Here is a 24,482-nt window from a genome sequence, read left to right on the forward strand (position 1 = left end):
TTGTGCAAAACACCTTTGGGGGATAACAGAGTTGGGAAAGAACAACAAAAGGAACCAGAGCATGGGAGCTGCTGCCCTGCGTCGCCGGCTGGAAATGGGCAGGATGGATGGCATCTGCTCTTGCTTTCAGTGTTCTTAGCAGGATGCAGCCTTTGAGCTTTCTCTGCCCCAGATTTCCTGGGGGGTGCTGGAACATGTTAGTTGCTGGCTTGCGCCCTCCTGAGCACAAGCAGCTTCTGAAATGGGTACTCACCACTGTCAGCCAAACAGACCCATTCTCTGGGAGGACACAGGCACATGGCTTTCCAGTGGTGCCTGCATCAGATGCCCAACATGAGCTGTGTTGCAGGCAGCCGGTGCAGTTCCTGTTACTTAAAGCTGATCTGATTTCCCTTGTCAGCTGAGGGCATCAGTCCCCTCTTCTGTTCCACGATGAACCTTTGAAAGCCGGTTTAAAATTTCAAACACGTGCTTTAAATCTCTGAATAAGGTCGTGCCCCCTTTCATTGAGATCTCATTTTATATATTCTGAAGTTCCTGTGTTTCTGCTGTTTTTTCATTTTGGTTTGTGTTAAATGTTTGCCAAAAGATCATGAATTCTTCATTGGGAACTTTCATAAATGTCAAGCTCCTCCAAGGCCTATCAATACACCACATGCCCATAGGCATAGGCACAGGTGTATTAGAAACATGAGACATTTAGTGACTATGTGAAAAGCAATTGGGCTGATTTAGAAGATAAAAGTATAGAATAACTTTCTCTAGAGGGGACCTCTGGAAATTGTCCGAGCAAATACGCTGCTCAAAGCAAGACCAGTGTCCGGGGATTGCAAGGGGCCATTGGGAGATCTGGAGTTGTCTTTAGATGCCATACAAGGAAACAAACATACAAATGGACTAGTTAAAAAGCCGAAGACCTATTAAAACCCCTCCATGACCTTATCTTTTCTGCCTGTCGGGTGCAGTAGTGATTCATTGAAAGGGTAGATCTAACAGGATGAGAACTATCTTAAGGAACAGCTGACAATTAACTCACTATATTGCTCTAATCAAGCCATAAAAGGCCAAAATTTATCCTGCCAGCCCCATCTCTTGGCAGTGGTTTTCATTTGGTTATTATAGCGTCAGGGATGTCTCCTTCACAGTCCTTCTTATCTGTGGGCTCAGGGAACAGCTTAGTGATGTTGACTGAAATTCAGAGGAGTTAAGTTTAACTGTAGAGCTTGTGTCCTTGGGTCTTGGGGAGCCAGGTCTATATGAGAGATGACTGCTCCAGCAGGAACAGGGGAGTCTGGTGGGTACAGCCTGGGGTGGGATGTAGGAGATGCAAGGGCTGATTTGCACTCAGTTTTTCAGCCCTGACAACTGAAACTTGGCTGGATCCTCTTCTCCTGGTAATTTGAAAATAAGAAGATATCTTCTTTCTCACGCAACCCCTGAGGTCACTCCCAGGAGTGTTATTCGCATCCTGCCATCTGAGGGCAGGAGTATGTAACATGGGGCAGGAGTGGGAAGGGAAGGGAAGGGAAGGGAAGGGAAGGGAAGGGAAGGGAAGGGAAGGGAAGGGAAGGGAAGGGAAGGGAAGGGAAGGGAAGGGAAGGGAAGGGAAGGGAAGGGAAGGGAAGGGAAGGGAAGGGAAGGGAAGGGAAGGGAAGGGAAGGGAAGGGAAGGGAAGGGAAGGGAAGGGAAGGGAAGGGAAGGGAAGGGAAGGGAAGGTAGTGCTGAAGTGTGGCCAGGGACTCCCTTAACTGGCAGCTTCTCTTTCTGGCAAAATTCCTGACAAAACAATAAGAAAAAAATCCTGTGCCTTGCCCACACCAGGCACCGATCCCCCAAGCCCCAGCAGAGACCTGCAGCAGTGCTGGCTCACCCTCGGGGCAGATGTGGGAGCTCGTACAGTAATCGGGCTCCGGGGCTGCTGGGGCCTTGTCTTTCCTCCTCTCTCCCCAAAGTCTCACATCCAGCACATAAACATTGCTGGCCCAAGGCTTCTCCATCAGCCACTAGTGATGTTCTCACTAGTGGTAATGGAGCAGGTCAGGCCCATAACTGCAGCAATAGGTCCTTAGTGAGCAGAACCTGAAGCAAGTTCATCAGCTGTCACTACTGACATGAATGAAATTCAGCTTGCCAGATGTTCTCTATATTTTTGTGTGTGATAAGTTCATCACCAAACTCCCCAGAACACCCTTTCTGTGCACAGATTGACCACCAGCAAAGCACTGAGGAACTTTTGTTTCCTCAGTGGGGCTGTGGAAGAGCACAAAGCCCAGCAACTTCTGGGCAGAAGCACATTTCACCTGAGCTGTCCCTGAGCATCAAAGCACGGAGTCTTGTGTTTGTCAGGCAAGAACTGTTCACCTGGTGACCAATCCTAATTGCTCCTGTTACATCCAAAGTGCACCAAGACATTTGCGTAATTATTTCCAACACATTGCGCAGAGTTTGTCTGGTGAGCCAAGCAAACAGTTGCCAGCCTGGATGACAACCCAGGGCCCCAGACTGCACTGCTGGTAAATACACAAAACCCTCCTGTTCTGCCTCCTCGATGTGCTCCTGCTAATGGTGCTTCATATGGCTGGGATTGGATCCTTCAGATTGTAAATGGCATCCTCCGTTTGGGTCTTGTTTCCATGTCACTGTATTGCTCTAATCTGCATTTGCACTCTTTCAGAGTTTTGATTGCTCCTTTTTGTAGAGCAGCTTTCATTGAAATGCTGACAAAATGTGCTAATTCAGGATCTTTTCAAGGTAAAATAAACCAAAGAGCCACGCTGCAAATTCAACAGTAGTTATTCCGTGGTCTTCAAGAGAAAGTTCCTTCTCCCTGTCTGATTCCTAGGCTGTAATCTCACAAGAGAGATAGTGCCCTAACATTTGCATCTCTTGAGAGGAAGTTTATAGGTAGCAGGAAATGAGAAATTCCTGAGGCAGTCAGCGTCGAGTTATGCATGCAGATAGCTCGTAACTCTCTCTGTGCTTTTCACAAACCATTCTCTGATGGGATTGCTGGCAGTCAGAAGGCTGGATGCAGAGTATGGGGGAGATTAGGTCGTTTTATCCCACAGGATCTTCTGAGGGCTGGATCTCCTCAGAAGTGGGTCAGTAGCTGTTTCTGATCCTGGCTGTTCTGTCTGTCTTGGCCGTAGTTTGTTTGCTCCCTGCTTGCCCAAGTGAGCTGAAGTGACCTGCACTGCAGAAAGAATGTCATGGCCAGATGTCCCCCCAAGTCCTGATCCCTCTCTTTGTGTTGCAGTCCTTTCTCCGTGGTTCCAGCCGAAGGAATTCTGGGCCCTGGTCACACCATGCAGGTGACAGTGGGATTTCACCCGCTGACGTGCGGTGACCATTTTGGGTCCCTGGTGGCGCGCTGCACAGGTGAGTGCTGGGCAACGCACGGGACACAGGACAGTTCTCCACCATCACTCCCTGTTCATCCCCCTCAATTCCCTCTAGATGTACCTTCTCTGTTCCAGCTCTGCCCCAAAGAAAACTGAAATAGCTGGTGTTTAAATGGTTGAAAAAGTGGATCCCCTCTAACAGGGCTGAGATTTTTGGAATTCTGTTTTGCTGGGTGTTGCAGAGTGGAGGAAGGAGGAACCCTGATTCTCCACTACTGTGTGGCTACGCCTGGGTGAAGTTTTATTTTACTCCTGGGCAGTGCTGTATGTGAGCTGCGAGGTCTCCATCAGACTCTCTCCAATGCAGTGTATTTCTTGCACACCTCTGTCCTGTATGCCGCTTCTCCACTGGCTTGTCACAGACCCTTTTACTATGTTGCCCTCTACACATCCATGTAGTTTTTGCCTAATAACATCTTCAGGCCCTCAAGTTCCTGTATGGTGACAAATCAAGACAAATTTTTCCTCGTCCCCATTTCCCAGGCCGTTCATGCTGTTGCAAACCTCTCACATCTCCCATTTGATTTCTAGACTGAGGAATCCCATTCAGACTTCATATAGAAGCTGCTCTGTACTTATTAATCTTTCCTTGTCCTTTTGTATTTAACCTGAAATGCTCCATCTTGGTTTTTGAGATCAGGACAATGTAAAATATTTCAAGACTGATGGGGCTGTGGGTTTGGACAGGAAGATGACGATGATGATGATTTTTATGGTGTTCATTTTGTAGTGGTTTGTCATATTGCAAAGCCAGGCTGGTTGTGTTTCCTCTCCTGTGTCCCCTCCTGCTGTGGGCTGTCACTTCACCTGTTCCTCTGGGTCTCCTTTTTCTGCCCACATGCCCCCAGGCGTATTTGCTTGTCAGCAACAAGGGATCCAAGGGATCAGGAGGGGCAGGAGTCTCGTGGGATGCGCAGGGGAGACCTCGGCAAGCCAGGATTGACCAGGGCTCCTCAGTGTCACCTGAAGGACTTTGATGCAGAAATCCCAGTGGTCTGAGTGGGTCACCTGAGCACATCTGACAAATCCCACTGTACATACTGTCACCTTGGGGCCAAATCTCTACAAACACCTTGGAAATAAGGTGGTTAAGGAGGTGCCCAGGACATCCTCACGCAGTACACACAGAGCTGTCAGGACGTGATAAATGTACTGATCCATGGAACTGCTAATACATTTAAAAGCTATGACACTTTCTTCCGTGACCTGTGGTTTGCTTTGTTCCTTGTGCTTCCATCAGCAACTGAGCTAGCTGAGCAAAGACTCTGCTTTGTTCCAGGTGAAGAAAGTTTCTTCACATTCCTTCGCGCAGAAGCTGCAGATGTCAACATTGGATTGAGCACATATTCCATGAAGGTTGAGAAGACTTTCATCACCACATCAAGCCACACAAGCATGTTCATCAGAAACAGGAGTAACATCACAGCCCACTTCCAGTGGAAGATGTTTCCTACTGAGGTAGCCGACAATGAAGAGAAGAGGAGGTTGGTTTGAAAGATACGTTTCAGTGAGATACATGGCCCAAGACTGAAACTAATGCATGGCCTCAGGGGCGTGTTGGTGATTTTGAATGGTTTAGGCCAAGTAAACCATCCCTGGCATTAGGGTGTGTGTCCCTGGGCTTCAGGAGCTCAGCACAGCATTCCAGTTCCATTTATACTCCAACCAAGGATGGCATTTTGGGAAGGAAAGGTTGATTGCAATGACTGGATTTCCTCAAGTTCTAATTGGGCTTTTGCCTCCCTAATCTTCTTCCTACATGACCTGGCAACATCCTTAAACGTTTCCTGAGTTGCCAGCCCCTCTTTGCAAAGGCGATACGCCCTCTTTTTTCCCCTTAGTTCCTTCCAAATCTCCTTGCCCATCCAGGCTCGTTGTCTTCCCTGTCTGCTCATCTTTCAGCACACAGGGACAGTTTGTTCCTGTGCCTTCAAGATTTCTTTCTTGAAGTATGTCCATCCTTCCTGGACCCCTTTGTTTGTAAAGGCTGCTCCCCAAGGTCCTCTCCAAAACAATCTCTTGAACAGGCCGAAGGCTGCCTTCCAGAAGACCAGAGTGGAAGTTTTGTTGATGCCCCTCCTTGTTTCACTGAATGTTGAAAACTCTGTTATTTCACAGTCACTGTACCCCCAGACAGTGGTGAACAGATGAAGTTCTTTTAGTTCTTAGGGAATCTCCTGGTGATATCCAGTACCTGGATCCCAGGGAGGCAGCAGGCTTCCCTGTGGAACGGATCCGCTCGATATGCAGGGCCCTCATTTCCCCTTAGAAGGGATTCACTTACTACCACTACCCTTCTTTTCTTCGTAATACTTTTTTCCAATTACATTTATTTTCATGCCAGTTTGTGTCCTAGCCTGTCACCAGGACATTTTGTTTTTCCTTACTTCCAGTCTTAGGGATGGTGTTAGCTCTAAGGCCTACTCTCCTGCTGTCAGAGATGCTTTTGAGATCTCAGAGCAGAGAGGACTTTTTTTTATGAGAGGAGCTAGTGCAGGATCCTTTCCCTCTCTGGCCATTCTACTACCATGCACTGGGATGGGACCCAAAAAGCTCTGGATCCTGAAAAGATGATCTCTCCAGGAGTTTGCTGTCTGTCTCCTGCACCAAGAAGTCCCTTCCCCTCTCACAGCCTCTGTTTTCATGCATATAAAACCTTGGATGTCACTGAAGGGATGCGGTGCCTGAATTCATCAATTTCCTCTGGAAGTGCTCTGGGATGCTCTTGTGAAAGGCAGTGTAGGGAACAGGGCAGGTCCAAAATGGAAGAAACAAAGAGCGATGCTGGTAACACGTAACCACAACCCAGCTTCGTCTCCCTTTCCCAGGGAAGTCCTGCAGTGGGTGCTCCGTGATCTTTATCTGCTTCCCCTGAGCAGCTCAGTGGTAGGAAAAGCCAGCTGAGGTGGCTGGTGGATTCTCCCTCAGTTTTGGCAGAGGCTTTGAGGCAGGAGATTCTCTTGAGGGATGCTGGCTTTCCAAAGCTCTCCTGAGCTTGCAAGTGTGGAGTAAAGCTACCTGCTGAGCTAGTGCACAACAAGTTATCTTCTGATCCGATTGGGACCCTCGTGGCTTGGGGTCAGCCCTTGCTGGGGAGCTGCCGCTCCTCCCCAAGTGCTTTGCTCTCCCGCACTTCCGCTTCTCTCTGCAAATATGCGGCTCATTAAATGACCTGCTGGCTTTGTCTCTCCCTGCGGCTGCAGGCAGTGTGATTTGCTGGAGCCACCACCAAAGGTCTGGATGGAAGACTTCATGGAGGAGAAAAAATAAAGAAGGTGAAGGGCTTTTGTGAAAATTGCACCGCCCTCCTGAGCCAAAAGGTCCAGGAGGAGAAGGCAAAGGTGCAAGAAGACCCCCTGCTGTTCTCCAATGACTTTTGTTTTCATTGAGCCAATGGTAAGTGATAGCTGAGAACCTCATTTTCCTCCTCTTCCTTCTCTTCCTTCTCTTTCTCCTTGTCCTCCTCCTCTTCCTTCTCCTCCTTCTCCTCCTTCTCCTCCTCCTCCTCTTCCTCCTCCTCCTCCTCCTCCTCTTCCTTCTCCTCCTCCTCCTCCTCTTCCTCCTCCAGCCCACCCTACCCCCGCCCCTTCCCCCGGGTGCGGTCACTCAGCAGGTCCTCAGGTGGCTCGGTGTGCTCAGAGGGAGGACATGGAGTTTCTGGTGCGGCTGCAGAGCTCACTGCTGAAAGTATTTCTGCCCTGCAGGCTCAAGGCAGGGCTGGGAGCCTGACAAAGCTGAGCTCTGCTGCCAGGGCTCGAGCTCAGGGCACTCCGTGTCCTTGAAGTGTCCACAGGGACCAGTTTTTGTAGGTAGGGGCTCCCCCGACACGTGCTGCTGCGTGGGGTTCAGCGGAGGGTGTTGGAGCAGTGCCAGTTCACGGATTGACCTGAAGCATGCAAGGGTTCGCTGGGAAAAGGAGGCCAAATTCAGCCCAAGGTTAATCGTAGAAATGCCTGTCCCTTCCTCTAACCATGACTCGCACTGTTTGTGAGTCTCCCAGTGTCATCTGTGAGCCTGGACACAAGGGTGGGAGGTTATAATGGGCATTTTGAGTTCTCTTGCACACGGGGACAGTAAACCTTTTCTTTTTCTGTTTATGCAAGCAAACGCCCATGTCCTCCCATCAGCCAGAGCCCTGATTCTGAGTATTGGCATTGTGAGAGATGATGAATGCCTGGTGTCTGCACAGTGCAAAATCCCTTCTCATCCTGGAGTAAATCCTAGAATAATCCCAACCTCTGCTTTCTTTGAAAAAAGGTTAAACAAATATTTTTCTTTCCAAGGAAGGGGATCGTGTTCTTGGTTACTCCTATGGCCCATCTAAGGCCAAGAGCCACCAGTGCACAATGGCAGTTAGGTACCACTGTAGCTGACTGCAGCATGATGTGACCAGGAGCTTGTGTCAGAGCAGCAGGAACATTGTGGAGAGTGGGGGCTGATCAGCTGAGCATTGAGAGCGCCCAGTGGTGTGTTGAGCTGGGTTTAGAGTGTTTCCTTGGGCTCCTTATGTTGTTCGCTCATCACTGATGCTCTGAAGAAAGGCTTAGAGGAGTGGTTGAAAACAAGAAGTGTGAAGTTGGAAGATAAATCTTTTTCTGTCTCTTTCTGTTTCAGGAGGGAGAGATTGGGCCACGTTGTTCGGCTGAAATCAAGGTGACCTTTAAACCCCTGGAAGCACTGGAGTATCAGAGTGTGGCCTACTGTGACATCTCAGGTACAGCTCCTTTCCCCTGCTTCTCTCACCCACAGTGAAGCCATGGAGCAAGCCTGAGCCCACTGGGCTCCCATGTAACTGCTGGGAAGAGTTCCTGGTCAGCAGGGCAGTGCTGGCACATCCCCAGTGTCCCTGCAGCTTCCAGGGAGTCTCCCATGCAAGGCCAGGGCTCGGAACACCTGTGTCTGGATTGCTGATCCCAGAACAACCCAGGAAGTGCAGGGAGATGTTTTCATGGCACAGCTTTGCCAGCATTTCCTCAAAGGCCAAGCAGCTACAGAGCAGAACAGCTTTAGTGAACAAGCACTAAGCCCCTCTAGACCACTGACCTCCAGGATGGGTCCATTTGACGTGGATCCATCATCAGGCAGTAGGAGCTGAGTTAGAAATGTGCTCCCTGAGCCTGGATCACCTCCAGACACCACCAGGCCAGCGGAGGCGGAGCCCCGCTGAGCCCAGGGTGTTGGTAGAAGGACCACCCTTGGCCAGCACCTGCTTCTCTCCCTGTGTGGGAATTGTCACCTTGCAGCTCTCAGTCTGTGCAAACAGAACACAGTGCCGAGTGTCAGAAGTGGAGGACAGCAGTCCTGTGCTGCTGGGCCAGGTGGTTTGGCAGTTGTTGCCTGGCAGTTTGCCAGGTAGCAATTGCCAAAGTCTTCGTGAGCTTTGTGCCTTCACCGAATGGATTTCAAAGCTCCTCTAAGTGCATGGGGAGGAAACCCTAGAGTCATAGTATGTTAAGGATGGAACGGACCTCAAAGACTGTCTAGTGCCAAGGCCCCTGCCATGGGCAGGGACACCTCCCACTAGACCAGGTAGCTCCAAGCCCCATCCAGCCTGGCTTTGAACACTTTCAGGGCTGGAACCTCCACAACTCCCCTGGGGAACCTACTCCAGTGTCTCACCACCTCACAGTAAAAAAATTCTTCTCAATATCTAACCTAAATTTCCTTTCTTTCAATTTATACCTGTCACTCCTTGGCCTGTCGCTACAGGACACCAGAGATGTTTTAAACTCAGCAAACTGGTGGCTAAAATTGGAAACCAGCCCAAGGAATGGGTTAGAAATTGCAAGTCAGCCCCAGGGGATATCTCCTGAGGGAAGAGAAGGGTCCATATCTTCTGCTGCAGCATCAAGAGCTGGTTGCATGCAGCTCAGAATCAGGGTCTAGCATTGAGGCAGCCTGGAAAATCCAGTAGAACAGAGGGAATTATTGTACTGAAATGGACATCTCTCCCCAGGCCGTGAGAGCAGGCTGGCCCTGCGCCTCAGAGGGGAAGGCCGCGGACCCTTGGTTGAACTCAGCTGTGATACCCTGAACCTTGGGGAAGTTTTTGTCAAAACCGCCCACACCCATGAGGTGAGCACCAGGGGTTGGGATGGATCCTGATGGCTCCTGAGGCAGCAGCAAGCCTGGTGGACCTGTGGAATTCCTGGCAACCTGGGCAGTTGTGAGCAGGGAATAGCTGATGCACTGGTCAAATCTGGGCGCGGGGGGGGGGGTGTTCCAGAAAAATGTGTCTGTTGTTCATGAAGCCCCAGTCCCTTCTTTTGGGCAGCTTTCCATAGGGATCAGCTGGGAGGCTTCCTGCAAAACAACCCCTTTTGACCCAACGCTGGGTCAAAAAGCTGTTCAGAGGCTTTTGTGGCAGCACCAGACACAAGGCACCTTTGTACTGGGCTGTTCAGAAGCAGCTGGGACAAGCTGGCTACATTTGAGCTTCAGTCCACCGCAAACAACTTTTAGTCAAGTGTCTCCTGCTCATTCCTGGAAGTCACAGGAAAGCCATCCAGCCTCCTGGCTCAGTGCAGGCCCTTGCAAAGGGCTTGAGGATTCTTTCCCTTGCTGTCCAATCCCTCACCACACTTCAGGCTTGGTGCATCTCTGGCTCTACAAAGAGAAAAGTGTTCCTGGGAATAAAGCAAAATATTTTTCTACCTATTTACCTCCCCCCTGTTGGGGGTCAAGTTTGCAAAAAAAAAGAGAGAGCAACTGAAAGAGGCAGAAAACGAGGCACTACATCATGCCAGACACTTTCAGAAGTTTGGTTGTGGAAGAGAAAGACACGTTGAGTTTTCTTACCAAAAGATGGCGCTGTCTGTACATTTTGATGTTGATGCCTCCTTCTCAGTGTATTGTTTTCACGGTATGGGAAAAGGTAAATGCGTAGATACGGTACTGCTGGAGCTGCGCTGACTGGGGCAGCAGCAGCTCTGTGGTGATTCACTACGCAGCTGCAATCACCCCACGTTGCTCTCAGGGCCAGGTCTGAATGAGCTTGGTGCTACTGACCAGAGGTGGACTGCTCTGTGTCCGTGGGATAACCCCAGGGTGACTCCAGTTATGAGGAGTTATGTGAGCTTCGCATGAAAACCCAAAGGCAGAACTTGTCCTGTTGTATTTTTTTGACTTCTGCCGTCCAGCAGCACAAAGCATCTTCTGCCTTTTCTGGGTGTTAATTGCGCCATTAGAAAATGACTCCCAAGAAGGGAAGATTTCACGTGTACTTGCATTTTGTTTTCTTGCTGCTGCAGGTGAAACTGATGAACAAAGGAGTTCTTGATGCTCCCTTCACCTATATCCCTTCAAACACGGAAGTGGGCTGCTGCTTCAAGTTTGTACCCGAGGAGGGCCTCATTGCACCAGGTGGGATCCAGACTATTCAGATCTCCTTGGATGCCGCCGTGTTGGGGCGGTTTGAGGAACCATTCCAGTTCCGTGTGGCTGGATCTCCTACGCCTGTGATCCTGACCATCGAGTAAGGACTCTGGGAGCTTACTCTGGGTGGGCACATCTGTAGCTGTCTCTGGGACATCCCCCACCTACCTCATTTTGGGGTCGGGCAGAGAAAAAAGATGTTTCCTGAGGTCTTAATCTCTGCTCTGATCCTGGCATTGCCTTAGTGTGGGGGTGCCTGCTGCCCTGTGTGGTACCCGGGAGCTGGAATGACTCCTCCCTGCAGGGATGTCCCTCTGCCTTGGGCCATGGCAGGCAGTGGCATGGATCAGCTTTGGGCAGTAGCAGTGTTTTGAAAAACTTCTGTTAATAATCCATCCCAAACGGGCAGCAGCAGCCTCCCCTCACTTCTCATGGCCATGCATGGAGGCAGGCTGTGCTCCGAGCTCCTGTGCAGAGTGCTCTGCTACCTCCTTTCCACAGCCAGGAAAAGGCTGATGTGGGAGACAGGGAACTGTGCAGCAGGAACCGTCTCAAGGACATGGGCTTCATCCCATAATCCTGGCCCTGCAGAAGGGAGAAGGGGTGATGATGGGGGAGGCAGAGCTCAGTCCTCAGGACCACAGCAGCATGAGGGCTTGTCCCTGCTAGCCTGAGGCGTGTGCTGGTAGGATAACGTAGTGTAAGCAGGAAAGCTGATGCTGGCTGCTCTGGAGCTTTGGAGCTAGGCTGCTGCTGTTGGGAGGCACTGGATCAGGGCAATAAAGAAATGAAAGCAATCTGCAGTTGATTATACCAATAAGATAAGGGAGATGGATTAAAAAGAACATGAAACTTATTACTTAGCAGGAGAACAGTGTTGACTAGGTCTGCCCATAGTAGAGAAACAACTACACTGGCTTTGCTTTTGGAGAAAAAGTGCTGCTATTTTTATTTTGGAAATCAAGAGGGAACCTTTCACCATCAAATAATTGATTCTCCTCTGTCCCTCCCCCAAACTGGTCATGCGTGGGATGTTATTCCATAAGCAGCTTTCTCCTTGAGCAAGAGAAGGTGTCTCTTGTTGAGATGTGTAGAGCGGAGCCAGGGGCAGTCCTGTGAACACAGTAGAAGACACAGTTCACTGGTCCTTGACTTTTAACCAAAAGGCAGGGTGCGCATTGATTGGCGTCAACCATGAAATAAACTCGTGTTGGGCAGCTTCAAGTGCTGCCTTCAGTGGATGTTGGTGACTTTTAGTGCCTGTCTGCTGAGTTCAAGGCCAGGGGAGGAGGTGTGGTAGATTCAGGACACCCATGTTTGGTTGTTTAAGCTATTGCTCCTGGCTGTGCCAGCTGGTGCACTAGTGACAAGCTGGTCCTTTCCTCTAGGATTCATCTGTCCACTGTGTAGAACTGTTAATGCTCTTTTTGGAGGATGTTTGGGGCTCCCCTGGCTTCATGTCTCAAAACTCTGTCTGTAATGATTGTGTGGGTCAAAATCTCCTGAGAAAGCTCCTCCATGGGAAGACCAGTTACAGCCAAGTAGCAAAGCAGGGAACCTGTGGCTGGAAAGGCTGGTTACAGAAGTTTGTGGGGACACCTTTATGTCCATCCCATTACAGATGGGGAAACTGAGGCACGGAGACACATCTGGGTAGGTGTTCAGGGTCCCCCATGGGACCACCGGCAACTTGGGGGCTTTTCCTGCCTGCCCTGCGTCCAAAGCCCCATCAGTGGCTGTGGGCTGCTGGCCTCTTGGCTTTAGCTGCCTCCTGTGCACATGGACACTGTGCTGAGCACATGGTGGTGTGTTGATTTGAAACCCACGATGCCCCTGACACCAGGTTTTGTGCCCCCAAGCCACGACAGCCGGAGGCTTTGCAATTCCCTTTAACGCAGCCATTTCCTCCTGTGTCCCTGTCATAGCAGGGGGTGTGTCGTCGGGCCGACTTTACACTTCGACACCGATGAGCTCGACTTCGGTGACATCTCCTTTGGTGAGTGTTCCCTGCGCTGGGACACAGCGGGAGGGATCTGTGTGCTCCAAAATGGAGCACTTGAACGTAAAAGCATCCAGCACTGCTCATGTTCTGCCACAACAGCCTCTTCAGGGTGTGAACTGCAGGTGCCTCAGGTAGCATTTTGCCATTGTGGGATCAAATAGGAGCAAGTATTTTCTGGTGTCTCTGTCCTGGTTTAAAAGACAGATTCTGCCAAGGAAGGTGGCAATCTTCACGGAATGGAATGATGACCCTCCTCTCTCCAAATTACTATACCTTTGAAATTACAGGGCTTCCAGGCAAAAATATGGAAAAGGAATAGCAGTTCGTTACTAGAGTATATCCGGACAGCACAGACAACAACGCAATGCCAGAAGTTTCCAACCCACCGAGTCCTGTTTTCCCCTTTGGTGTGGTTATGATCACAGGCTGGAGGAGCGGTGGGCTCTGGCAGGGCAGTGATTTCCCTCCCAGCCGGCACGGGCAGGGAGGGAAGGAGGAAATCGCTGCTTTTGCAAACTACGGGCAGCAGGAGATCTGGGCACTGGCAATCGGGAGCAGGCAGAAGCGGGGACGGCGGGCAGGTTCGATCACGGTGCTGAGCCCGGCGTCAAGCGCACGACGTCCCGCAGCAGCACGCTGCCGACCTTCCCGAGCCCCGGCGGAAGGACGGAAAGGTCTGCCCCCTGCAAACCTCGGCTCCGACTTCACAACCGCCCGCGGCATCACGGCACAGCTCCCAAAGAGCCCCGGATGGAAAAGCCCACCCGCACAGCCGAGACCACCCCAAACCCCCTGTATTTCCCTTCCCAGACTGAGGCCAAAATTCACTACGAAACCTAAACTCATAACAATGAAGTTGTTGAACGTTTTAAGAAAACTAATTGCCTCTCCTGATCTGATTCTTCGCCACCCTGCATCACCACTGAGGCACTTGTTAAGTTGCCTTTTGAATAAATGAAACAAGAAAGGCAACAGGTAGAAACGCATTCCTAAGGTCTCTTCAGCTGAAGGCAGCTGTTGTATCTTTGCTTCTTTTTAACTGTTGTTGACTGTTGTCTGCATGTGGTGACCTCAGTCTCATTTGAGGTTTTGACATCTGTGTTTGTCCCTTTTGTGCTTCTCTTGCCTCCCTGCTGGAGTCACTGCTGGAGCCGGCAGTGATTACTGTTGATGGGCACAGAGAAGCTCTGGGCTGCGCCTGCAGTTGTTTTTTTCCCCCACCTGTGTTCAAATGACTCTTGGTGAGCAGGCCTGGGGAGAAGTCTCCTCCCCACAGAGCTGGCCAGCCAGTCCACTGCAGAGCGGGTTGTGGCTGGTGTCCGGGCTCTGCAGGACATCCCCACCATGCGTGGCACTATCTCTGGCTTTCCAATATGGAAAGCAAATCTCAGAGTTAAGGTGGGGTAAACCCTTGCAGGCAGCAATCACAGTGAGTAGTATGGGTGCGATGTCCCCGCTTGTTGGGTCAAGGCTCGGGTTTGCCTCCAGCTGAGTGGGCTCTGAGCTGTCACATGCCCAGTCTGTTTGGCCCAAACCAAAAGACGCCTTAAGAATTCTGCAGAGAGAAACTGCATTAGGGTGCTTTGCATCACGTTCTAGTTCCTGATTTCATCCTCACTTTCTTCTGCTGTAGCTTCTTCTCAATGGCGACTCACTCTTTATGTATCTTGAAAAGGGTAGGAGTGTTGGCAGACTTAACAGGGAATTTTACAGTTTGAATTTTCAGAGGAAATGCTTGGTCTGGGTGCACAGTCATCAGGGAGAAATAACTGGTGCTGATTTGGGGCAGGTGAGGGAGCTTCTCCCCATCAGAAAGAGAGAAGCTTGCAGTGTTGAGCAGGGCTAAGAGCAGGCATTTTCAAGGCTGCAGTCTGGAATCAGTGTTAAAGGGAACTAAGTGACGACTAATTCCTCTTGCAGCTTCTCAGTAATCTGTAGTTCAGATAATAAAGAGCTAAACTCCAATCACGCTTTCATGCTACCAGGGTATTCCCACCAGGAGTCACGACATAACTGGTGCCTAAATGGATATTTGTGTCCTTTTCCTAGGCTTTCCCTACACCAAGACCTGTCGCCTCACTAACACCTCCCAGGTGTCGGACGATGGCACTCAGCCTGCTGTTAGCAGCTTTGAGCAAATACTCAGCGACAGTGAGCCCTCCTGGAGGGAGGGAATTCATTTTTCTGTGAAGCCAAGGGAGTTTACACTGAACCCCAGCGAAAGGACCCTCCAATCCCAGGAACACCAGGATATCGAGGTATGGGAAGAGTCCAGCCACACACACTTCAGCAGCGGGTCTGAAGCTTCACGGGAGTGTGGGAGGGCTTTAGCTCTGATGCCAGCTCTGATCATCGTGTGAGCGAGGATCTGCACTGGCGTGGGGCCTCTGTGAGCTGGGTTACTCGGGACGTTCCTGAAGGAGCACTGATTTGTTTCCAAAATCACAAGCTGAAATCATGTCCCATATGGTCAAGTACTGAAGGCATTTTGGTGTTTTTGAGAGCAATGTCTTTGATTGCAAGTGGGCAGAGGACGGACGAGGACCAAAGGTGGCTGTTAGAGAGATGTCATTATATAAAGCAGTTTGCTTTTCTTCTTGGTCTCATTTCTCCTGTCCTGGGGAGTAGAATGATTTGTGTTCACTGCAGGGATCTCCAGTGAAGGCAAACAACTCTGCGGCCATGAACTGCCCAGCACCTGCTGGCCCACGCTTTGTCTTCAGCTTCCTGCTGTAAAGCTGAACTCATTCTGTTCAAGTCAGCAGATTTCCACTGCATTTATGTCATTGTAGTCAGATGAAAATTTGCCCCTTGATTTGAATACAGTGCTGCACAGAGCTTTAGTCTAATGTTTTAATTTAGCTGACCTATGCCCTGATAGCAAGGTGTGCTTAACAAATCTGGTATTTGCCAGAAGGCTTTTGTCACTCTTAGAGACTGTGCTCTACACGTGGAGCGGCAGAAGAATTAAGGCAAAATCCTCCCTTTTCTTACCACAAAAACTGGAGGACATCACACGTGAGTCATGAGCTTTTGTAAAGAAGAATTTACTGCTCTTCTCTTCCACCAGGTGACCCTGTGTTCCAACACTGTGACGGAATACAACCGGAAATTGCTGGTGGACCTGGAGTGGTTTGGCAAGGGAGTGGCATCACTGATCATCAAGGCCAGGTACCAGCACTTCCCTGGCCTCCCCCAGCGCACTGCCTTGCACAGGACGTGCTGGCTGCAGCTCCCAAGGAGACGTGTTGTTTAATGACCTCATGTTCTGCCCAGCTGGACATGAGAACAGCAGTGCTTGAAAAGCAGCCTGTGGTGAAAAGCAGCCCTGCTGACAGCCCAGCGTGGTCCTGGGTCGTTTTCTAAAGGGACCAGGAATGATATCATTTATTGACCTGGTGCTTGAGGTGAAGCAAATTTCCCAAGGGCCTCCTCGCCTTCTTCCTGCAAGAGGTGGAGTTGTGCTGGGTTGCAACCAGCCCGCGTTGGCTTGGGGCACACCAAGCAGTCTGCTGAGGGTCAGGGTCTGGTTCTGTTAACGAGGGCACGTGACAGTGGGGAAGTGGCTCACAGCAAGAGAAGTGAGGGCAGGATCTTCAGAGGGGAAATCAGTCCTTGATGTGGCAGGTCAGCTCTATTTTTTCCCCTTCTCTCTGCTTCCTGTTTTGAGCTTTGATGTTCTCAGGCTTAAAGCAAAAGTTGTTCTTGCTCCAGCAGAATTCCATCCTGCTGTGCTGCTCTAGGTGTCAGTTTAATGACAAGAGGGATGCAGTTCCCTGGTGCTGTTCCCACTCCCAGGCAGAGCCATCTCGTCAGTGCCTGGGCTGCCATGTTTGAAAAGCAAGTGCCATTGGGGACAGTCAGTGTTTGGACCTGTGGAGTGAAGGACCAGGGGAGTTGTAGGAACTGGGAGGGAGTGATCTCCCACTCTGTGGGGCAGGTGATGTCTCATGCCCTCCAAGGCTGGGGCAAACAGCTGAGTTCTCAGGCAGGGTAACAGCACCATGGGAGAGAAGGGAGTCCTTTTTACTGAGACACTAGAGTCGTGTGTTCCTGGAGCCTTACTGAGCACTGATCCCTGTTGGGAAGGCTCCCCCAGAGCTCATGGATCACTGGGACTGTTCCAGGAGTTCTTGCAAACCTTCTTGGGTGAAGGAGGGGCTGATGCAGCTGTGGGACCAAGTGCTCTGCCTGGGGCACTTGGCAGCCTCTGGGTGCTGCCTCTCAGGTTTTGCCCCTCCTCGACAAGACATGTTTGAGTGGGAAGACTTTGAAGGCAATTTTTCACCGTAGGGCTGTTAAATGTGTATTTGACAGTGACAAAGGTGTTGTGCTCCATTTCACAATCTTTGGGGGTAAACGTTCTCCATTCTCTCAGTATCTCTGATTCCCTTGGGGTCATCTCTTTGCCCAGATGTTTCGTTCCTGAGCTGCAAGTGTACCCCCAAAACCGGGGGTTCCATGAGTGCGACCTGAAGGCCCCGTTCGTGAGGAAGTTCTTCATTTGGAATAACACCCACCTTCCTGGCTGCTACGGGCTTATTCCCCAGGTTTGGCATCGCATCCACCTCCTCCTCTGAAATATTACTGTGGAGATTATTAGGGGGGAAGAGGGTTTGGATAAGACCTTGCCGGTTTCTATTCAGTCTTAAAGATCTGCTGAGAACAGGATCCTACCTGAATGTTAGCTTTAGGATGCAGTTTAATCTCTTGAGGAAAAGGCTTACGTTCTAGTCTTCAGGGTGTTTTCTTGTGGGAGATCTTCGAGGGTTGTGAAAAGCTGCTGCATCCACAGACACCAGTGCTTGTGCTGGCAGCCTCCTTGCAGAACCCCCTGAGAATGCTAAGCCTACAATTCTTGGATCTTGTTTGTGCCTTTTACCTTTGTCCTGGGGATTTTTAAAAATGTGTGTAAGTTGCTGTTGGGATGGATGTTGAGGAGTTTAAAGTTTCTTCAGAGGTCCCTCTGAAGCTGGATTTGATTCTGTCCCTTCTAGGAACCCGAGGAGGACTCTCCTGTGCTCTACTCCAGCCCCAGACCCTGTGGGATTCTCCAGCCTCGGAGCGCTGCAGAGATTCCAGTTACAGTTGAAATCCAAAGATTGGGCAAGCGTTGCACCAATGTTTGTACCGGCGTGTTTGGGGATGCAAGAAACCCACTGGTGAGTGCAAGGGGAGGTGTGTGCCTTCGTGCAACTGGTCCTGGCAGGGTGGACAGTGTGCGGGGATTCTTCCGGGGAAAAGAGGCACAGGCTGCTGTGGAGAAGGACAGCAGGGGCAGGTGGCATAAACAGCTCGTGCCTTATAGGTGGCAATGTCAGTGTCTGACCCAGAAGGTAGTTCATCTAAGCTGGAATTGAGGATCATTTTAATGAATCTTTAAAATGCTCTTAACTTTGGAAACATCTTTTTTAAAATGTTACCTCACAGCACAAAAGAGGATGTCAGAAGATTTCTGGGAACCTTGGGCTTTCTGTAAAAGAAAGGAAAGCTGGCATTTGAAGAGTAGTTGCAAGGATTTAAGCTTACATTAAAACATGGAAATGATGATGCCAAATTCCCTGGATGGCACCAAACATCTGAACCTGGGCCATTGTGGCACTGCATGTAAACCAGTCAACAGGGAGGACAGGCAGTGCAGGCTGTGCCAGGGAGCCTGAAGTTTGACTGAGCACTTGCTTTCAACTATCAGATTGCTTACCTAAAGAGAAGAGTTTCTCCCCACCCGAAGAACCAGTTGTTTAACTGTCAGCCTGATCTTAACTAGAGATTTCTTGCAAAGCTTCTACCTTTGGACCAATAATTTGTAGTTTGAAAGTTTCTCTTTACTTAATCCTTTTCAATTTGGAGGTGAATACATAAGCTTTATTTTTTTCCCCCCAAAATCCCAGGAATTCAGCTGGAGAATGGTAGCTGTCCCTAAAGAAATAACTTGAGCTGGGTTGAGCTGTTTAAGCTTTTTTAGGTTTCCCTGTTTGGGTTTGATTTTTTTTTTTTACTCTTTCTTGCCTGCTTTCTGTAACAGAGAACAGAACTACAGAGCCTTGGACGGCTGTCAGCAGTCTACATAAGTCCAAGGCTGATAGAGTTCGGCAGGATCCCAGTGCTAAGGCCTAATTCACAAGCTTTTGGCCTCTTCAACGAAGGTCTCGTCGATTTAGACTTCAGGCTAGAGATTGTAAGTATCTGTGGGGCCGTTTTCCAGGGAAATTGACTGGTTGACATTACAAGCTGCCATGACGTGGTTTTTATATGTATCGGCCTGTGTGAGAGGAAGCAAGATATTCCAAGATTCCATCTGGGTGAGGCAAAAGGAACCTGGCTCTGGAGTGGTTTTAGCTGGGGCACTCCTCAGTGAAATCAGGTGCAGAGATGTTGGAGCAGAAATTCGTCTGGATTGTGTTGACGAGTTCTCCCATAATTTTATGGAAGGTCTTTAGCTGTGTGTGTCACGGTTTTTGAGCTCTGAGATCAAGAGAAACCTGTGGTCCTTTGCTCCTCGGAGAGCATGGGTTTCCCTGTGCTTTCCCTGTGCCATCTACATTTGCTTTGTGCCAAACTGCTGTTCATGGTAGAGAAGAGGGTGTGAGGTCTGTCCTCAGACTGCTGGTGGGGAGGCAATTTTCACACCTGCTGTGGGTCAGGCCAGTTGGGCTGTCCACACAAAGACATGTGTGGGGGTTGTGCACCCCCCCAGCCTGTGGTCTCTGTGCCTTTGAAGAGCATCTTTGGGGACCGGCTGCAGAGAATGGCTGTTTAATATGTGAAGGCTGCATAGGGCAGAGGAGCTGGGGCTGCTCCCCTGGCAGGGAGAGCAGGGCTGCTGCAGCCAGGAAGGGCTTGTAGGCTGGGCCTGGGGCTGGGTGGGATGTCTGCTGGAGGGGGAGATCTCTGAGGGGCTTGAGGTCTGTTCTTCTCCATGCTGGGTGTGTTGAACTTGGAGCTGGTTAAAACCTGATCCTGTGGACTTGTTTGTGTCTGTGGATAAAGCATCAGGCCATGTGGGAAAGTCCAGCCACAGCCTCCTGAGCCAAGGAGGAGGGGCATGATTTTTCCTCTTGCTGCTTTTCCTGCAGTTTGGGGGATAAATGTAACCTTAAAGTGAGGGATTTTTCCAGGACAGCTTTCTCGAACTACACAATGAAATTCTGCCTTCCACCTCTTCAGGGAGCAATGCACTTTGGCTGGGTGGGCCTGGTGTGTAAAGGATGGGCTTCACGTGCTCGTTCCAGGGCTGGACCTGCAGAGCTGTGTCTGTACAGCTGTGCTGGTGCGGGGCCTTTCCTCCCTCCTTTGGGCAGCTTCCAGCTCTCTTGGCCAATCTGTGAAGCCCATGAGAAACCAGAGGACACGAGTTCTTAGGAAGAGTGGGCCATGCCCACTGAGCACATGTCATCCAGTTTTCCCTCTGCTTCCTTCTTTCCTGCTCTGCCATAACCATTTAGAGGTGACTTTTCCAAAGCAGAAGGCCCTGGGGCACCTCTCTACAGCGGATGATCAGTGGGAAGTGAGGGCCTCGGTCCTTTAGGGGACGTTGAAAAGCATTGAGGGCCTCTTGGGAAAGGATAGTTTGTGTTGGGGTTTTGCTCAACTGGTTTTGCGGAGATATTCTTCAGGCTCTCAGCAGTGTCCTCCAGCTGTGTGGTTTCTGGAGTGGGATTTGAGCCGTCATGACTTCCTCTGGCCCTGAGCCTTTGTGAGAAGCCAGGAGAGAGAAAGCAGCTTTCCTTGGCACACACTCCAGAGAAGGACTGGGGAAGGAACACTCTCCTGAGGATAAGCGTCCCTTGGGTTGGGCAAAACTGGGTTAATTAGGTGAGAGTCTGTTAAAGGAGGGGAAAATACAGGTTGTGTAAGCTCTGCTGTTCCCCAATACTGCAGCTTAAATTTAGGGAAATTAGGCCTTTAGGATTTTTATCCTCCCCTCTTTAGTCTTCTCCTTTTCTTACACCCCATAAGAGACCAGGGTGTATGGTTTCCATCCTAAATGCACATTATGCGTGTCTTACAGGCTTGTAAACCTCACTGCTATGTTATTGAACCCAGGGAAGGAGTGATCCCCGCCAGGGGTGATGTTCATGTGACTGTCACAGCAACCCTGGATGACACTGGGGTTTTTGCTGATGCTCTCCAGCTGTTCATTGGGAACAGACTTTGGACCACCTCCACCCTCCTGGCTTTTGGCACTGGCACCACAATTGTCACAGACAAACCACTTGCCCCGGAGCTCAACTTGGGATACCAATTCAGGTAGGAGATCTCCCACTCCCACCTCTCCTTCTGTCTCAACAAGGAGCAGTTTTGCTGTAGTCCTTCAGGCACGATCTTCTTCAGTGTTCAAAGACCCTGACTCCTTCCCTGAAGGCAGAGATACCTTTAGAGACATGTGATGGCCAGTTGAGCATTGCTAGGTACCCTCAAAAACCACTGAAAGAGAAACCAGTTGCTCAATTGCCACTGAATTGCCTTCAGTTCTAACACATCTATGTCCTCACTTGGTCAAGTAATGATCTCGCAGGCTCCCCCAGAACAAAAGGTTCCCAAAATGGCGCCTGGATGAGGCGGGCCCTCCGTGTGGCTGCGGGACCAAGGGAAGATGGCATCGCACCCTTCCCTTCCAAAATGGCACCTGCCAGGCAAGCAGGGGCCCTGGGAACAAAGAGACGGGAGGGTGACGACCCCCCTGGGAAGGCAGGAGCCCGCAGAGCAGTTCCAGAGGCAGATGGAAACTTGCTGGTTTGTGTGGGGCCTGCAGTGCCGCTGCCAACGCTTCCTCACGCTGCTCGTGGGCTCTGCTGCTGCCCTGCCTGCCCAGGACTGATGCTTGTGCGGGAGGCCAGAATGTTAGGGTGCCCTCTCAGGTGCCTCACCTCTGGGTTTGACCGGCAGCCTCAGGATGGCCTAAAATATTAGCGAGGCAGCATGATCAGAGGTGTTTGAAAAGCAAAACTGTTTTAATTAAGGTGAAAATAAGAAGCCATGCAGAAAAAAGAGAAAAAGCTGTGCCGAGTGCAAGGAGGACCTTTGCACTTGCTACAACACCCCAAAAATGCCCTGAGGATCTTCCTCTATTCTCTTAAGCATGTAACAATCCAGGCCGGATTCTTGGCATCCTGCCCAATAGAAATAGGAACAGGGCTTGAGGCACAGTCTCAAAGATCCAAGGGCTGCGTCCGTCCTGGCACAAGGCCAAAAAAGGTATCAAAACCTCTGGTTTTTACCTCATGAGTGAAACAAAGAATGGAACCCAAATCCTTCCCTTAAATGGAAGCCTCCTTGCCACTGTGGGGCTGCAAACCCTACCAGGTGAGGTACACTTCTACACAGGACCTTGCTCATTTTTCCGTTGCCAGCAGAGTTTGCAAAGTTCACTTCAAAACAGTTTCTGATTGCGAAATGAAGTTTCTACAAATGACCACCAGTGCAAAACCAAAGCTTCTATGAATGAGAGAGCCCCTGCTCCCCTGGTTTCCTCTCCTAGAGCAGACAGATGATTTCTAGCAGCTTGCTGGGATCGTCCAGAAACTTCCTCCGCGCTGGCTTTTAAAAATGCCTGCAATCATACCCCCTCACACAAGGGCCTCAGGTGCAGGATCTCAAAGATTCAATAACAGTTTCGGGTGCAGATTAATGCAAAATACAGTAACAGTATGAATCACCCCAGAACACACATTTTGGAGGAAAACACCAGATCCTGTTAGCCTGGCCTGGAAAATGCTACATTACCATTAGAAACATATTCCTCCTTGCAATAACGACATCAGAAGGGCAGCTTATCAGACACTGTTCCCGGTCCACATTAAGAGCTGCAAATGAAGACGGTCTCCAAGCTATTAACAGCTCAGAATCCTCATTGGGAGCAATCTGATGACCAGGACAATAGCTTCTCCCATACTATTTTCCATTCTGGTTTCTCTTCTAGCCTCCTTCCCTGTGCTCATCAGTTCAGACTAACAGATGGGGGCCACCACTTCCATCAGCTCTTCTGGAAGGTGGAATGTAACAGGCCAGCTGGGAAGGAGGGCCAGAGCACCTCAGCCCACAGTAGCCCCAAGGCCAAACGTGATTCCCAGAGGCCCAAACGTACGGCCCCCGTGTTTGGGCTGGAGCCGCTGTCAATGGACCTGAAGCCAGGAGAGTCTGTGGACTTGGTGCTGCCAGGCTTCTCCCGCAAGGCGCAGGTGAGGTCCCCACCACGGGCTGAGCTGGGGAAGCATCAGATCCCCTCCCCTGGGCTCGTTCCACAGTCCCTTGACATTTGCCTGGGGAAATGAGCCTGTTTGGCTCCCTTTGTGCAGCTCACAGTCAAAGCTCAGGGGCTGAGTCGTCTACGCTTTCTGCTGGAATCACTATCATTAGTGGCACTGGCACGGCAGGAAATGTTCTGAAACAGCCCTGGAATCAGATTGATGTAGCAGAAGCAGTAGGAGGCCTTTAGGTGCCACTTCAGGCTCCTGCTAAGCTTCATCCAGCTCTGCTCAGGTTTTCCAAAAGCAGCATGGTGCTCTGCTTTCCCTTTGGAGAACCACAGAACATCCAAAGCCATGTGCTCCTGTTTTGCAGTTTCCCAAGAGAGCTGAGAGGGAAAAAGTTGAAAAACGTCAGCAGTCGTGTTGGACTCTAAAGGGGAAAACTGAGACCATTTGAATTTCAGTCAGGGAAACATTTTCTTAAATGAGGCTTGTGCCAAGAGTGGGCTGGTGGGAAGAGACAGGAGGGAGTCAAAATCATCTGGTTTAGACTTTTTGAGAGCATTTTGGTGCTCAGGGGTTGATATCTATGTGTTGAAAATGCATGTTTGCTGTGTCTGTGTATCCCAGAGAGCAGAACTTGGCCTGCTGGCTGCAAGCGGGAATGCCCAGCAGCCCAGCTTGCCTGCACAGGCAGCAAGAACCCCTGGAGAGCCAAGGTTGGCTTTTAATACTGAAACCACACTGTGAGTCAGTGCTGGTCATGTTTTGAAATATTCCCCCCGCAGGCCCGGCCCCCCTCCCCAGGGCTAGCTCTGGAGAGGCTTTGGAGGAATATCTCCGAAGGGACAGGACAAAAGATTTCAAAAGAGGCTCTTACCCCCAGATTATTCCAAGTCGTTTATTCCTCAAAGGGGTCCAGGGGCCGAAAGAGAGAGAACAAAGAAATCCAGGGGTCTTATCTAGTCTCCTATTTTGGGAGGGTCCTGGCATTCAGCCAATTAGGTGTGGACATGTAGGGAGGAAATTCCAGAAGGGTCAAAAGGCGAGAGACCATTCCCCTAAAGAATTGCAAGGTTTCTCCAGGAGGAAAATGCCTTTGAAGCCCACAGTCAACAGGCACAACCTGTCTGTGTTTCCATCACTTTCGGGGAGGTGATTGCTGTAATCAGTTGATGATTCTTCCTTGCTGCTTTACTGGCGCTTTAAATTCTCTTTGTCATCTCCCTTTTTTAGGGATTGCTGTGTTCCTTCTTTTGCTTTTCAGGTTTGCTTTTGTTCCCAGTAAGGCCACAGTGTTTGGTCTCCTCTCTTGCTGCTCTGCCTGCATGACTGTATCCCCCAGAACTGCCCTATCCAAAGCTGACCTGCTAGAAAGGAATTTCTTCTTCCCCGCAGGAGAATGTGCTGTTATGCTTTCAGGTAGCCCATTCCCTCCGTGGAACACGACTGCATAGCTGTGTGCAGGCAGAAATCAGCAGGTTTTTGGCCCTGTTGAATATGCAGATGATTTGG

At 50.3% G+C, this 24,482-nt stretch overlaps 1 protein-coding gene across 1 annotated transcript in view; it reads left to right on the forward strand.

Moving 5' to 3' along the window:
- LOC136296105 (hydrocephalus-inducing protein homolog) overlaps positions 1–24,482 on the forward strand; it is a 199,735-nt gene that overhangs the window by 4,673 nt on the left and 170,580 nt on the right. Inside the window, 1 exon segment of the mRNA XM_066194929.1 lies at positions 3,257–3,378. Within this exon segment, the coding sequence (XP_066051026.1) occupies positions 3,257–3,378 (122 nt within the window).

This window comes from Chamaea fasciata, unplaced genomic scaffold, assembly GCF_029207755.1.
Source record: "Chamaea fasciata isolate MVZ Bird 193981 ecotype frontalis unplaced genomic scaffold, bChaFas1.0.hap1 SCAF_12, whole genome shotgun sequence".
Lineage (NCBI taxonomy): Eukaryota > Metazoa > Chordata > Aves > Passeriformes > Sylviidae > Chamaea > Chamaea fasciata.